Here is a 12,235-nt window from a genome sequence, read left to right as displayed (position 1 = left end):
CATGCTGTGGAAGAAGGTGGAAAAGGACATAACCAGTGAAGCCCATGTATTGTAACTGCGATCCAGTCACCAGAGGGTAGCAAAGTACATCCAGTTCTTAAACTAAAACCAACACAGAGAAGAGCCTTTTGGAAAAGGAGCACCAATAGTTCAGGAACGCAGAGCTACAGTAATGGCCACGGCTTTGGTCTTGGAGGTTAAAATGTACAGTGTCAGCATCTATGAGACAAACTTGGTTTTTTCTTCTACATAGAGCTTTTTGGACCCCTGTTCGTTTACAAAAAATAGATAGCTCAAGATCTAATAGATGCTGGCACTGTCATACTGAAGTTGGGACATTAGACCATCTTTTATTCTTTTGTCCATTTATCTTATCATTCTGGAAATCAATTTGGCCCCAAATTAATAGGATGTTAGAAAATCCGGTAGCCTTGACATATGATACTATATTATTTGGAACAACCATGAGAACAAGAAGTCAAATTTCATCAAGTAATAACCAACTTCTATTTATTTTAACTGGAATAGCAATACAACAAATCACATTCAATTGGAAACAACATGACAGATTAAACTATATTTTCTGGTGGAATTCGGTATGCCACATATACAAAATGGAACTCGCTATTGCAACACAAAAAGGATATACTGTATGAATAAATTTCAAAAAATATGGGGACCATTAACAGATTATTGTAAAGAATGATAAATTTTCCCATAATTAAAATATGTGATAGGAAGGGAAAAGGGAGGGGAGCATATTTCTGGTTATTACAAAATATTTCAATAATTTAAATTATTATACCAATAACAGAAGGGAATACAATAAAAATATGTATTATTGACTGGAAGGGAGCGGGGAGGGGATGGGAAACTATTATATTCAATATGTATTATATAATTTAAAATTCTTATATATTAATCTGTATTTTATATTTTGCTTCAAAAAAAAAAAAAAATGTTTCACTGATATTTATTATGAGTTTATCAAGTGTGTATATCCAAGTTTTAATTGAGCTTATGTAATCCACTTGCTGTAACATAAGAAAATGAATAAAGATTTATAAAACAAACAAACAAACAAAAAAAGAAAGCTATGAAGGAATGCTGAGAATGAAACTGTAGAACTTATCTGGCTCTCAAATTTTAAATTTTCTTGTTCTTGTACTTTCCTTCAGTTGTTACTAAGTCCTTGCAATATTACCACGCTCAATCTATGCTGTAAGCGCTTTTAGGATCTTTGGAAATAAATGCAGTAGTCTTGAAGAGCTGCTAAATCATCATCAATCGTTAAGCAAGCTTCCTACTAGTTTTATATACTTTTTCCCAGTTTTAAATATAAAGTCAAACCTCGGTTTGCGAGTAACACGGTTTGCGAATGTTTTGCAAGACAAGCAAAACGAGCATTAACTCGACAAACGAGCACGTACGTGTGCGTCACTCCCCAAACCGAGCTGCCCCACCGGCTTCAAACCTTTACTTCGCGGACATCGGCACACAGCACCCACTAACCCGGCACCACCGCTTTGCCTATGTTGCATCCACCGGAAACAGGAAGTAGAATCAAAAGGGGACGGAGTTTGGCCGAGGGGAATGCTGTGATGCTGGTGGGAGGTAGCTGAAGGCAGGCTTGAAGGTGAATCATGGAGGGGAGTACAAATGCTGGATCTAGTTGGGGAAGGGATGGGAGAAATGCTGAAACGGGGAGTGGGAGAAGTGTTGGACCTCAAGACAGAGAGAAGAAGGGATATGGGTTGGGGGAAGAACGAATCATCCGAGTTTCCATTACTTCCTATGGGGAAATTTGCTTTGATATACGAGCACTTTGGATTACGAGCATGCTTCTGGAACAAATTAAGCTCGCAAACCAAGGTACCACTGTATTAATAAGTTAAATACTTTAGATAATATCTTTAAATGTTTTAAGCTGAAGCACTTATCTTTTTAATGACGTCAGCTTCTGCTTCAACTTTGTTGGCTGGGGATGTCTGCCGACGTTTCGCCGTACATATTTTCGCTGACGTGTTTTCGCCGTACATGTTTTCTGCCAACACGTTTCGCCGACATGTTTTCGCCTTGAAAAGCCGATATGGTGAAACATGTCGGCAGATGTCCCCAGCCGACAAAGTTGAAGCAGAAACTGAAGTCATTAAAAAGATAAGTGCTTCAGCTTAAAATATTTAAAGATATTATCTAAAGTATTTAACTTATTAATATATTTAAAACTGGGAAAAAGTATATAAAACTAGTAGGAAGCTTACTTAACGATTGATGACGATTTAGCAGCTCTTCAAAAAACATTGCCGGAGAATGAAACTGTAGCATATCCCAGTGCTCTCACTCTTCCAGACTTACATCTAAGCCATTTCAGCACTCTCCCTTTTCCAGGCTTACAGCCAAGTTATCCAGATCTTTTGAATCACATAAATTCAACCAATCAGGTCAGTCAACCACCAGCTCAGCTGCTGTCCAAGCTAGAGCTGTGATTGTTAGAGCTCAGCAGAGGAAGGAAGCTGAGGTCACTGCATGTAGGGCAGCAGAAGAGGCAGAGGCCACTGAACGCAGGACAGAAGAGGCTGAGGCTACTGCACGCAGGAAAGTGGAAGAGCACAAAAAAGCAGAGTTAGAAATTGCCTTGGATGTGCTCCATCGGGTGAAGAAAGCAGCTGCTATTCAGGCAAAAGCCAAAGTGCTTGAGGCAGCCACGAGGCTTGATGGCGGGGCTGGCTGGCTTGACCGCCTTGTCTCTGAAGACTCCCATTCAATGAACTAGAAACTACGTACTGGGTCATACCCCAGCACCTACTAGCGCACAGGTGCAGCTTGGACCAAAGGGATCCTTGAGTTCAAAGGATGCATGTCCTTCAACAGCACAACCTTGAGGTCGACATGCCTCAGAGGCAATCAGCCACCACAGTGTTCCACATGCTTGGATGCATACAGATACACTATCCTTGGCTCATGCTCTAGGTACATGGACACCAATAGACTATCTCTTAATATCAATAAAACAAATATTATGCTCTTCCCTTGGAAAGATAATCATAAACTCGCCTTTCCAATTTCCATCAAAGGTGTCACCCTTAAGCAGATAAATAAGATTAGAATTTTAGGGGTGATTTTTGATGAAAAATTAACTTACCATGACCACGTTAGCTATGTTGTTAAAGCTACCTTTTTTAGACTACGCCAAATTTGCTCAATATCCAAATTTTTATGTCCAAAATCATTGAATATACTGATTCATTCAATGATTATCTCAAAAATTGACTATTGCAGTGCATTATTTAAGGGAATGGCACAAAAGGAAATTAGGCGGTTGCAGATAATCCAGAATGCTTCCATTAAACTTATTATGAAAGCAAAGAAGTTTGATCATGTGACTCCTTTACTTCAAAAAGCTCATTGGCTTCCAGTGTCTCATCGTATTTTATATAAATTATGTTTGCTTACATTCAAATCTCTCAAATTTAAAACTTCAGCTTTTATTTATAAAGCATTGATACCATATAATTCTTCTAGATTATTGAGATCAAATGACCAACATTTATTGGTCATTCCCTCTCTTAAAATTATCAATACTCGACGGCAATTTATCTTTACTATCACGGCGCCTCAGACTTGGAATTCACTCCCATTTTACTTAAGAGAGGAAAAGAATTTGGAAAAGTTTAAGAGCAAACTCAAGAGTTTTCTTTTTAAAGATGCATTCAATATTTAATCGAATTGCTTACTGCTCTTTTATTTATTTTTAAACCTCCTATTCAGTTTTGTCTTTCCCTTCCTGTTGTTCTTAACCTCTAATTGTTGACTCCTACATTACTTAGATTGTATTTCTTTCCTTGCCTATTGTTTCTCTGTGTTTGAAAATGAGTTTTTTTATTATGTTTTGCTGACTTAGTCCCTTTGTTAGTTATGTATGTTTATTTTATGTATATTTTAACTATGTATTTTGCTGATTTGTACATCGCTTAGAATTTGGAATAGGCGATTAATCAAATTATAAATAAACTTGAAACTTGACATACACCAAGAAAGATGCTTCACTTCAGCTACAGAGTGCAGCACCTACTAGCAACTAGAGCAACCCAAACAAAAAGAGTCTTTGTATTCTAAGGACATGCCGTCATCTTCACAAGTGCCTGCAAGAAGTAAACCCATGGTAATACTTACCCTGGAGGCAACCAGTCACCACAGTGCTCTATAGGCTTGGATGCATACGGATGCACTACCCTTGGCTCGCACTCCAGATATATGTACCAAGGAAGATGCTTCACTTCAGCTACAGAGCCTGGCACTACACAGAAGTGAGACACAAGAAAGAATCGAGCAGCTGCTCTCACAGAGGACTTCGGCTCAGCATCCCCCTATTCAAACCAGAGTCATCCGAGCAAGCCACCCTCTGAACCAGCCCTCAAAGGAGGCCATAGGACAGATCCCACAGCAGCCCAAAGCCTCAAACTCAGAAGGCCTTGCAAACTATTTGGCCTGCAAAGATCTGAAGGCTAAAGGACTTATCCAGTTCACTGATAAATCCAAGCATTACACGGCATAGAAAGCTGATCTCAAGGATGCCATAGCAGATATGCATCTTCCTCCTAGGAACAGATCAACATGTTGCTACATTTGCTGGGCAAGGAATTAGCTAATTGTGTGGAGTGATTAAAGCATTCACATCTGAACGATCTCAAAAAAAGATTTGAACAGAAGTATGGCAGCCCAGTTGTTGTAGAGGACTTACTGTTCAACAAGCTGGACAGGTTCCCAGAGATAACTACAAGAGACAACCACAAGCTGCAAGAGCTCCTTTATGAGTTAAGAACATAAGAATAGCCTTACTGGGTCAGACCAATGGATCATCAAGCCCAGTAGCCCGTTCTCACAGCGGCCAATCCGGTCCCTGGTACCTGGCCAAAACACAATGTGTAGCAACATTCCAAGCTACTGATCCAGGGCAAGCAGTGCCTTCCCCCATGTCTCTCTCAATAACATAGAAACATGATGGCAGATAAAGGCCATATGGCCCATCTAGTCTGCCCATCCACAGTAACCATTATTTCTTTCTCCCTCTGAGAGATCCCACGTGCCTATCCCAGGCCCTTTAGAATTCAGACAGTCTCTGTTTCCACCACCTCTTCCAGAAGACTGTACCACGCATCTACCACCCTTTCTATAAAAAAGTATTTCCTCAGATTAATCTGGAGCCTATCACTTCTTAACTTCATCCTATGCCCTCTCATTGAGGTTTCCTTTCAAATGAAAGAGACTTGACTCATGCACATTTATATTACGTAGGTATCTAAACATCTCTATCATATTTCCTCTCTCCTGCCTTTCCTCTAAAGTATACAGATTGAGATCTTTAAGTCTGTCCCCATATGCCTTATCATGAATACCACATACCATTTTAGTAGCCTTCCTCTGGACCGACTCCATCCTTTTTATATCATTTTGAAGGTGCAGCCTCCAGAACTGTACACAATATTCTAAATAAGGTCTCACCAGAGTCTTATACAGAGGCATCAATACCTCCTTTTTCCTAATGGTCATACCTCTCCCTATGCAACCTAGCATCCTTCTAGCTTTCGCCGTCACGGACTATGGACTTTTCCTCCAGGAAATTGTCCAAACCTTTCTTAAAACTAGCTACACTATCCACTCTTACCACAACCTCTGGTAATGCGTTCCAAAGCATAACTATTTTCTCAGTGAAAAAAATATTTATTTCCTCCTATTAGTCTGACTTCTGTGGTAAGCAAATGAATGGAAATGCTTTTAGTTCAATATGTTTATTAATTTTCAAAAGATAAGAACGATACACGCTAGAATACATGGTAGGCAATGCCAATATCCATCCAGACTTCACCATGCGCCCTAGATCCCACCCAGCCTCCCCCCCACCCTACCCAAACCCCAACAACCAATGACACACAAAAACAGTGAAGTAGAAACAGTCACCACTCCAGAGTCCAGTTCAGTATGCTGTGTTATGTGTTAAGCAAATGACTCCGAGCTCTGGGAGTCAAAGTGCTCCAGAAAGGTTCCCAACAGTGGCGAAAAGCTCGACCAAGCTTGGAGTCTAAAGAAGAGATATGTAGTCAGTCCATGGAAGCCTGCTGCAGCATCAAAATATGCCAATGGGATACAGTAGGAAGTCAGAAGAAATCCAGCAGTGCAATATCACCTTTTTCCCCATCAGCACCACACGAGCCATGAAGCTCCGAAATCCTTTCGGGGAAGGGAACGGTAGGAAGTCCAACGTGAACGCAGGACTGGGTTAAAGAGTAAAAGTGTAGTTCCACATACTCTGAATGTGTCCTTGAATCTGCTGCCAAAAGAGTTGAACCTTCACGCAGGACCAAAACTGATGCCCTAAAGTGGCTGGAGAGTAAGAACATTTGAGGCATTGATCAGAAGCACACATCTGCGCCCGGAACAGGTAAGAGGGAGATCTATAGAGACGCAACAAAAATTTATAGTTCATTTCAATCAAAGTTGCACTAGGTGTCAGACGAGCCGTTTTAGGGATCGCTCTTTTAACCATGTGGGCTGTCACTTCACAAGCAAGGTCCAAAGACCACTTGGAAATGCTTTTAAAACAGAGAATGATGAAGTTTCTGGAATCCTGTGGATTACTGGACCGGAAGCAACATGGATTCACTAGAGGTAGGTCTTGTCAAGACAAATCTGATCAATTTCTCTGACTAGGTAACCAGAGAATTGGATAGAGGGAATGCACCAGATGTGATGTATTTAGATTTTAGCAAAGCCTTTGACAGTGTTCCAAACAGATGTCTAATAAATAAACTGAATGCCCTTAGGATGGGTTCCAAAGTGACAGACTAGGTCAAGAACTGAATGGAAGGCGACAGAGGGTAGTGATTAACAGAAATCATTCTGAGGAAAGGGGTGTTACCAGTGGTGTGCCTCAAGGTTCTGTTCTTGGGCCTGTTCTTTTTAACATTTTTGTAAACGATATTGCTGAAGGCTGTCAGGTAAGATTTGCCTCTTAGCGGATGATACCAAAATTTGCAATAGAATAGACACTCAGGATGGTGTGAATAACTTGAAGACCTGGCAAAGCTTGAAGAATGGTCTGAAATTTGGCAGCTACAATTTAATGCTAAGAACTTATGTGCATGAAAGAAGAGCGGGACTTGGATGTGATTGTATGTGATGATCTTAAGGTGGTCAAACAGGTTCAAAAGATGACAGCGAAAGCTAAAAGGATGCTAGGGTGCATAGGAAGAGGTATGGTCAGTAGGAAAAAGGAGGTATTAATGCCCCTGTATAAGACTTTGGTGAGATCTCATTTAGAATACTGTGTACAATTCTGGAGGCCGAATCTTCAAAAAGATATAAAAAGGAAGGAGTTGGTCCAGAGAAAGGCTTCTAAAATGGTGTGTAGTCTTCGTCATAAGGTGTATGGGGACAGATTTAAAGATCTCAATCTGTATACTTTGGAGGAAAGGCGGGAGAAGGGAGATATGATAGAGATGTTTAAATACCTACGTGGTGTAAATGCGCATGAGTTGAGTCTCATTTGAAAGGAAGCTCTGGAATGAGAGGGCATAGGATGAAGTTAAGAGGTGACAGGCTCAGGAGTAATCTAAGGAAATACCTTTTTACAGAAAGGGAGGTAGATGCGTGGAACAGTCTCCCGGAAGAGGTGGTGGAGTTAGAGACTGTGTCTGAATTCAAGAAAGCCTGGGATAGGCACGTGGGATCTCTTAGAGAGAGGAAGAAATAATGGTTATTGTGGATGGGCCATTTGGCTATCTGCCATCATGTTTCTATGTTGAGGAGCCTATGGATGGAAGAGTCTTCACCCATATCCAGATTCTCAGAGATATCCCACTGAATTGACCCGAGGGTATCGGCATCATCTAGGATGGAAGCAGTGTCAGGAGACAGGAGAGGCATAGCATCCATGTGCAAGCCAAGGTAATCCGGATCTGTGGTAGCCAGCATAGAGGAGCCTCATAGACGGACTACTGGCAATAGAGAGACCTGGTTTGAAGGAGACACACTCACTGCCACTTCAACAGAGCTGGGTCTGTGAAATACACTCTCCACAAGAACTGAACAAAATCTGGAGAAAACGCACACCCCGGGGCAACGGCAGGATCTTGCTGAGTCATTGGTGCTGCCCAAAAGGAGTCTCCTAACTTGATGCGTAGACGCTTGGCAACATCACTCAAAATGGACATCAGGCGGGATTTTCTTCCCAGAACCCAGACCCCAGACCCATGCTGGCTCTTCAGCATTTGAGGCCTTGGAGACTAGGCTGGACGCTCCCGCCCCCTCCCCAGCGTATTGTGGCACACGGTACACAGATGCTTCTCCGCCGGCAATCTGGTGCAGTCCAAGCATGTGTTCAACAGATTAGAGGCTGAGTCCATCCCTACTGATTTTAAGCAAAATCGAGGGGTTTTGAAGCAGAATTTTAAAAAAAAATCCAAGATGACCGCCACCAGCAAATTCACACCAAAAATGGCAAAAAATAACCAATTTTCAAAGATAAAAATAGCAATTTGGGGTTTGGGCAGATAGGAGATCTGAACCCTTCCCTCAGAAACCCTAAAAAACATGATTTACAGACCACCCCCGAAGCTCCCATAGGAAATAATGGAGGTGTACTAAGTCACTGAAGTGCCTTGCCTGTTGGCTCTTTTTACTGCAGCTAAATGGAGGAAAAGGATTTTCTGACTCAAAAATGTTCCAAAAGAACCCAGCATCAAGATCTTAAGACTGTCAGTCAGCAAACCCCGACTGAAAACTCCACCCCCTCAGAACCTCTCCACGCCACTGGGGGAAGATATGCAGCCTGAACTCTGAAACTCTGAGGGGCTATTACTCAGGATGCACTCAGCCTGCACTTAAACCTCTGACAAGGTTAGAAGGCAAGCTAACTCCCAGGGGGATGGACCTGAGCCCAAACAAGGTGGCACAAAGCAGGCTGGCTCCATAGGTCCACTGAAGTTTCTCTGTGAAGCAATAGTCTGGCTCTTTGAACTTCCTTTCCTCCAGCAGATGAACACCGCAAGGAATCTAAGGGCACCTAAGATACCAAAAATGAACTTTCAATAGAAAAAAATTAGAAAAAGATGCAGAGCAGATCAGAAGACTTCTGCACGGATTGCTTGCAGAAATTGAAACTGCAGGGGGCTCTGTCTCTCAGTAGTAGTTGGAGCAGATGGTGAGAAAAGTATGGATTTCTGCAAGTCCTGGATCGTGGGAACTGATTGGACACCTTGCATATAGAATCCAGAAAGGACATACCAGAATTGAGGTTTCTGTGGTTCCACGATGTTGACATTAATGCAGAAGTTGAATACAGGATACAAGTTCACATCTCTGTGTTGTCAGTCTCTCATTTCAGCCCCTGTGAGACTGAAAGGGAGAAGTCTTTTATCAGCCAGAGACATCAAAAGAAGCCGGAAGTCTTCCAACCTTCAAGTTCCAGTTTATTTATGGACTTTGAATGGACTTTGTTTTCTGCCAACATGTTCAGTTTTAATAATAGTAATAGTGGATACCAGAGAGGGAGTGTACTGCCACAGGCAGCCTTGCACCAGTTTTAGTTGTGTTTAATGCATTCCCTCTCTCCATGAGACTTTATGCTGCAGTCCATGTGTGAGTAAGGCATTGTATGTAATGTAGTTTCATACATACTGCAGCCACTTCTGCTTACTTGTATAAGCTTTGTTCTAGTGGTATAAGACATCCTCCCCCCCCCCTTTTCCTCTCAACTGAGCTTGGGTCTTTTGTCTCACTGCTGTACATCCTGATTACCTCTACAACCTTTGCTCTGATGGGTCTGCAAAGGTATGATCTCTCTCCATTACCTGTTGCCAAGCTCTTTCCTCCCCTGTTTTCTGGGTACTCCCTGAAAATCTTTTGTCCTCAGAATCCAGTCACTCCTTTGCTTCCATCCTGAACACTTGGTTCTATCCTCAGCAAAGCACCAGTATTTTCACCTTAAGTTATCCAACCACATGCATGAATAACTCAGCATTTCAACTCTGAAACTTGGAGCACCTTTCTGCCTATTTCTTCATCTCTGCCCATCCTCCATTCTTCAAATCTACATCTTCTTCTCCAGCTGCAACATCCAGGAGATTCACCAATGTGTGAGTGCATATACCATATTTACTCAATAAAATATATTTCAGAAAATTATAAGGACTGCCTCTGTGTGGGTTGGTGTGCTGAGTCTTAACTATCTACATAATTTAGCCAGGACAGAAAGCAAAATGGAGGCAGATCAATGGCCATGTACTGAAGAATGACATTAAGGGCCCCTTTTACAAAGCCGCGATTGCAATGCTGCAATGGTAAATGCACCAAAGCCCATTCAATTCCTATGAGCTTCGGTGCATTTACCACAGCAGCATCGCTACTGCGGCTTTGTAAAGGAGCCCTATGTCATAAGATAGAGATGTTTTGTTTATTGTTTACCATTAAAATAAATAATAAAAAATGGTTGTCTCTGGAGTAGATGGTGAAGGCTGAAGAGGAGCTGGATTATGCTATTTGGTATATGTGAATCTCTCGATTATGAAATATGGTACTAGTAAAGTACATTTTTTTTGTAATATGATTTTTGCCTATATTTGACGCCAGTGCCCAAGGCCCTGTAACTCACACTGGCAGTTATAGTGATTGTTGCATCTATTAACCAGAAGAAGCCTCTGAATGTATGAAGTGTAACTTGACCTTGACATGAGACATAAGCTGGCCATGATTTTCCATAATGTATATGAAATGTTAATATTTGAGATAGTATGATATACAAAAATGGTCTCATTGTGCTGTACACCATTTTTTTTAAAGGAGGGGGAGAGTGTAGAGACCTATAATGTTCTACCCCTACAGCTTCTGGAACAAGAGACGGCTCTCTCAACCAGCAAGGAGACCCCTCTTGAAGGGAAGCTGTGACTGGTATAATACCCCAGCCACTCTTGAAATCCATTGTTTTTGACATCTGTTTCCTTGGCTACTATATCACACAGCAAGATAAAAAGGGTTCTTGGCTAGTCCAACCATTGTACCTGGAGAAGCAAGAAGTGGAGAGCTGTTGAGGTACTCTACTAGCCTTCAGCTGTAAGAAAGAATGGTGAACCAGCATACTGCAAATCCTCTAGAAGGATAAAGGAGGACATAACAGAAGAAACAGAAAAGCCAGCCCTGAGAAGAAGCAGGGGACAAAGGAAGAAGGCCTTTTATCCACAGAGATAAAAGGAGCTTCTACTTAAGTTTCATATGATAAAAAGAAACATTCCAGAGAGGGTACTGTGTTAATAGACTTTCTATGGAGCCTTCAAAGAATAGAAAACCCAGAAGAAGCAGACCAGACATTGGTTGTTAATAATTTTGTCTTTTGCCTCTGCCTATACTACTGTTATTAAGATTTTTTTTTTCTATTTGCTTGAAGACTCTACCTTTAACTCAACTCTATTGGTTCTTAACCCACATTTTGGCCTGGCCTGGTTTAAAGTATGCCCAAGGATAGATAATATCAAGGTCATTCCCCCCCACCCACCCCCTTGTATACTGGTCCTAAGCCTGATTCACTAAGAAACCTTATATACATAATTTAATTAAATAACTCACTTAAGACCTATCCAGATGAAATATGGTTACATTGTTGTTACTATTATTCTTGAGAGTACGATAAATAGACCTTTTAACATTCATACCGAAGCAGCTCTTTCTCTTTCTCAAGTGTATTGAGCGTGTGAACTGAGGAAGACTGCTGGAGGCAGTAGGTCTGAAAGGCGGGCAGCATGTTGAAAAACTCCAGGAATATTTCACCAATGCACACAGTTATTAGGTCATCATCTCCCTACAGGCAGAAAAAACAAGCATTAGACAAGTTTTTTTAAGCACATATGATATCTAACAAAGAAGGCACTGAAATATTCATTCAAGATCTCCATCAAGTTTTCTTTTCTGATTGGTCCTTATGACAAGGAAAGTTAAGTTAGGAACACTATTATTATGTTCCTAGGGGGTGGGAGGTCACTGGTTCAAATCTAGCTCAAATCTGAAAGCACTAAGAATGATAGCGTATTTGAGGACTATATCAGAAATATTTATATCATTACCCTGGTCAGAGTTCTATAAATGTATGAATTCTGATGCACTGATTTGTAAGAATGATGTGAACAACAGGGATAAGAAGGTGATTTAAGCCTGATTGCTTTTCTATTAGTTTAGTTAGGGAAGCTGC

At 41.2% G+C, this 12,235-nt stretch overlaps 1 protein-coding gene across 3 annotated transcripts in view; it reads right to left on the bottom strand.

Annotated features, from left to right (window-relative positions):
* The window catches only part of LOC117361349, a 141,312-nt gene that overhangs the window by 8,571 nt on the left and 120,506 nt on the right, over positions 1-12,235 (bottom strand). For all 3 annotated transcript variants that reach the window (XM_033946546.1, XM_033946548.1, XM_033946547.1), the window contains exon 7: positions 11,703-11,848. In XM_033946546.1, the coding sequence (XP_033802437.1) occupies positions 11,703-11,848 (146 nt within the window). The remainder of the gene's footprint in view (positions 1-11,702; positions 11,849-12,235) is intronic.

This window comes from Geotrypetes seraphini, chromosome 5 (genome assembly GCF_902459505.1).
Source record: "Geotrypetes seraphini chromosome 5, aGeoSer1.1, whole genome shotgun sequence".
NCBI lineage: Eukaryota > Metazoa > Chordata > Amphibia > Gymnophiona > Dermophiidae > Geotrypetes > Geotrypetes seraphini.
Note: the sequence above shows the minus strand (reverse complement) of the source record. Positions and strands in the feature narration are given on the sequence as shown.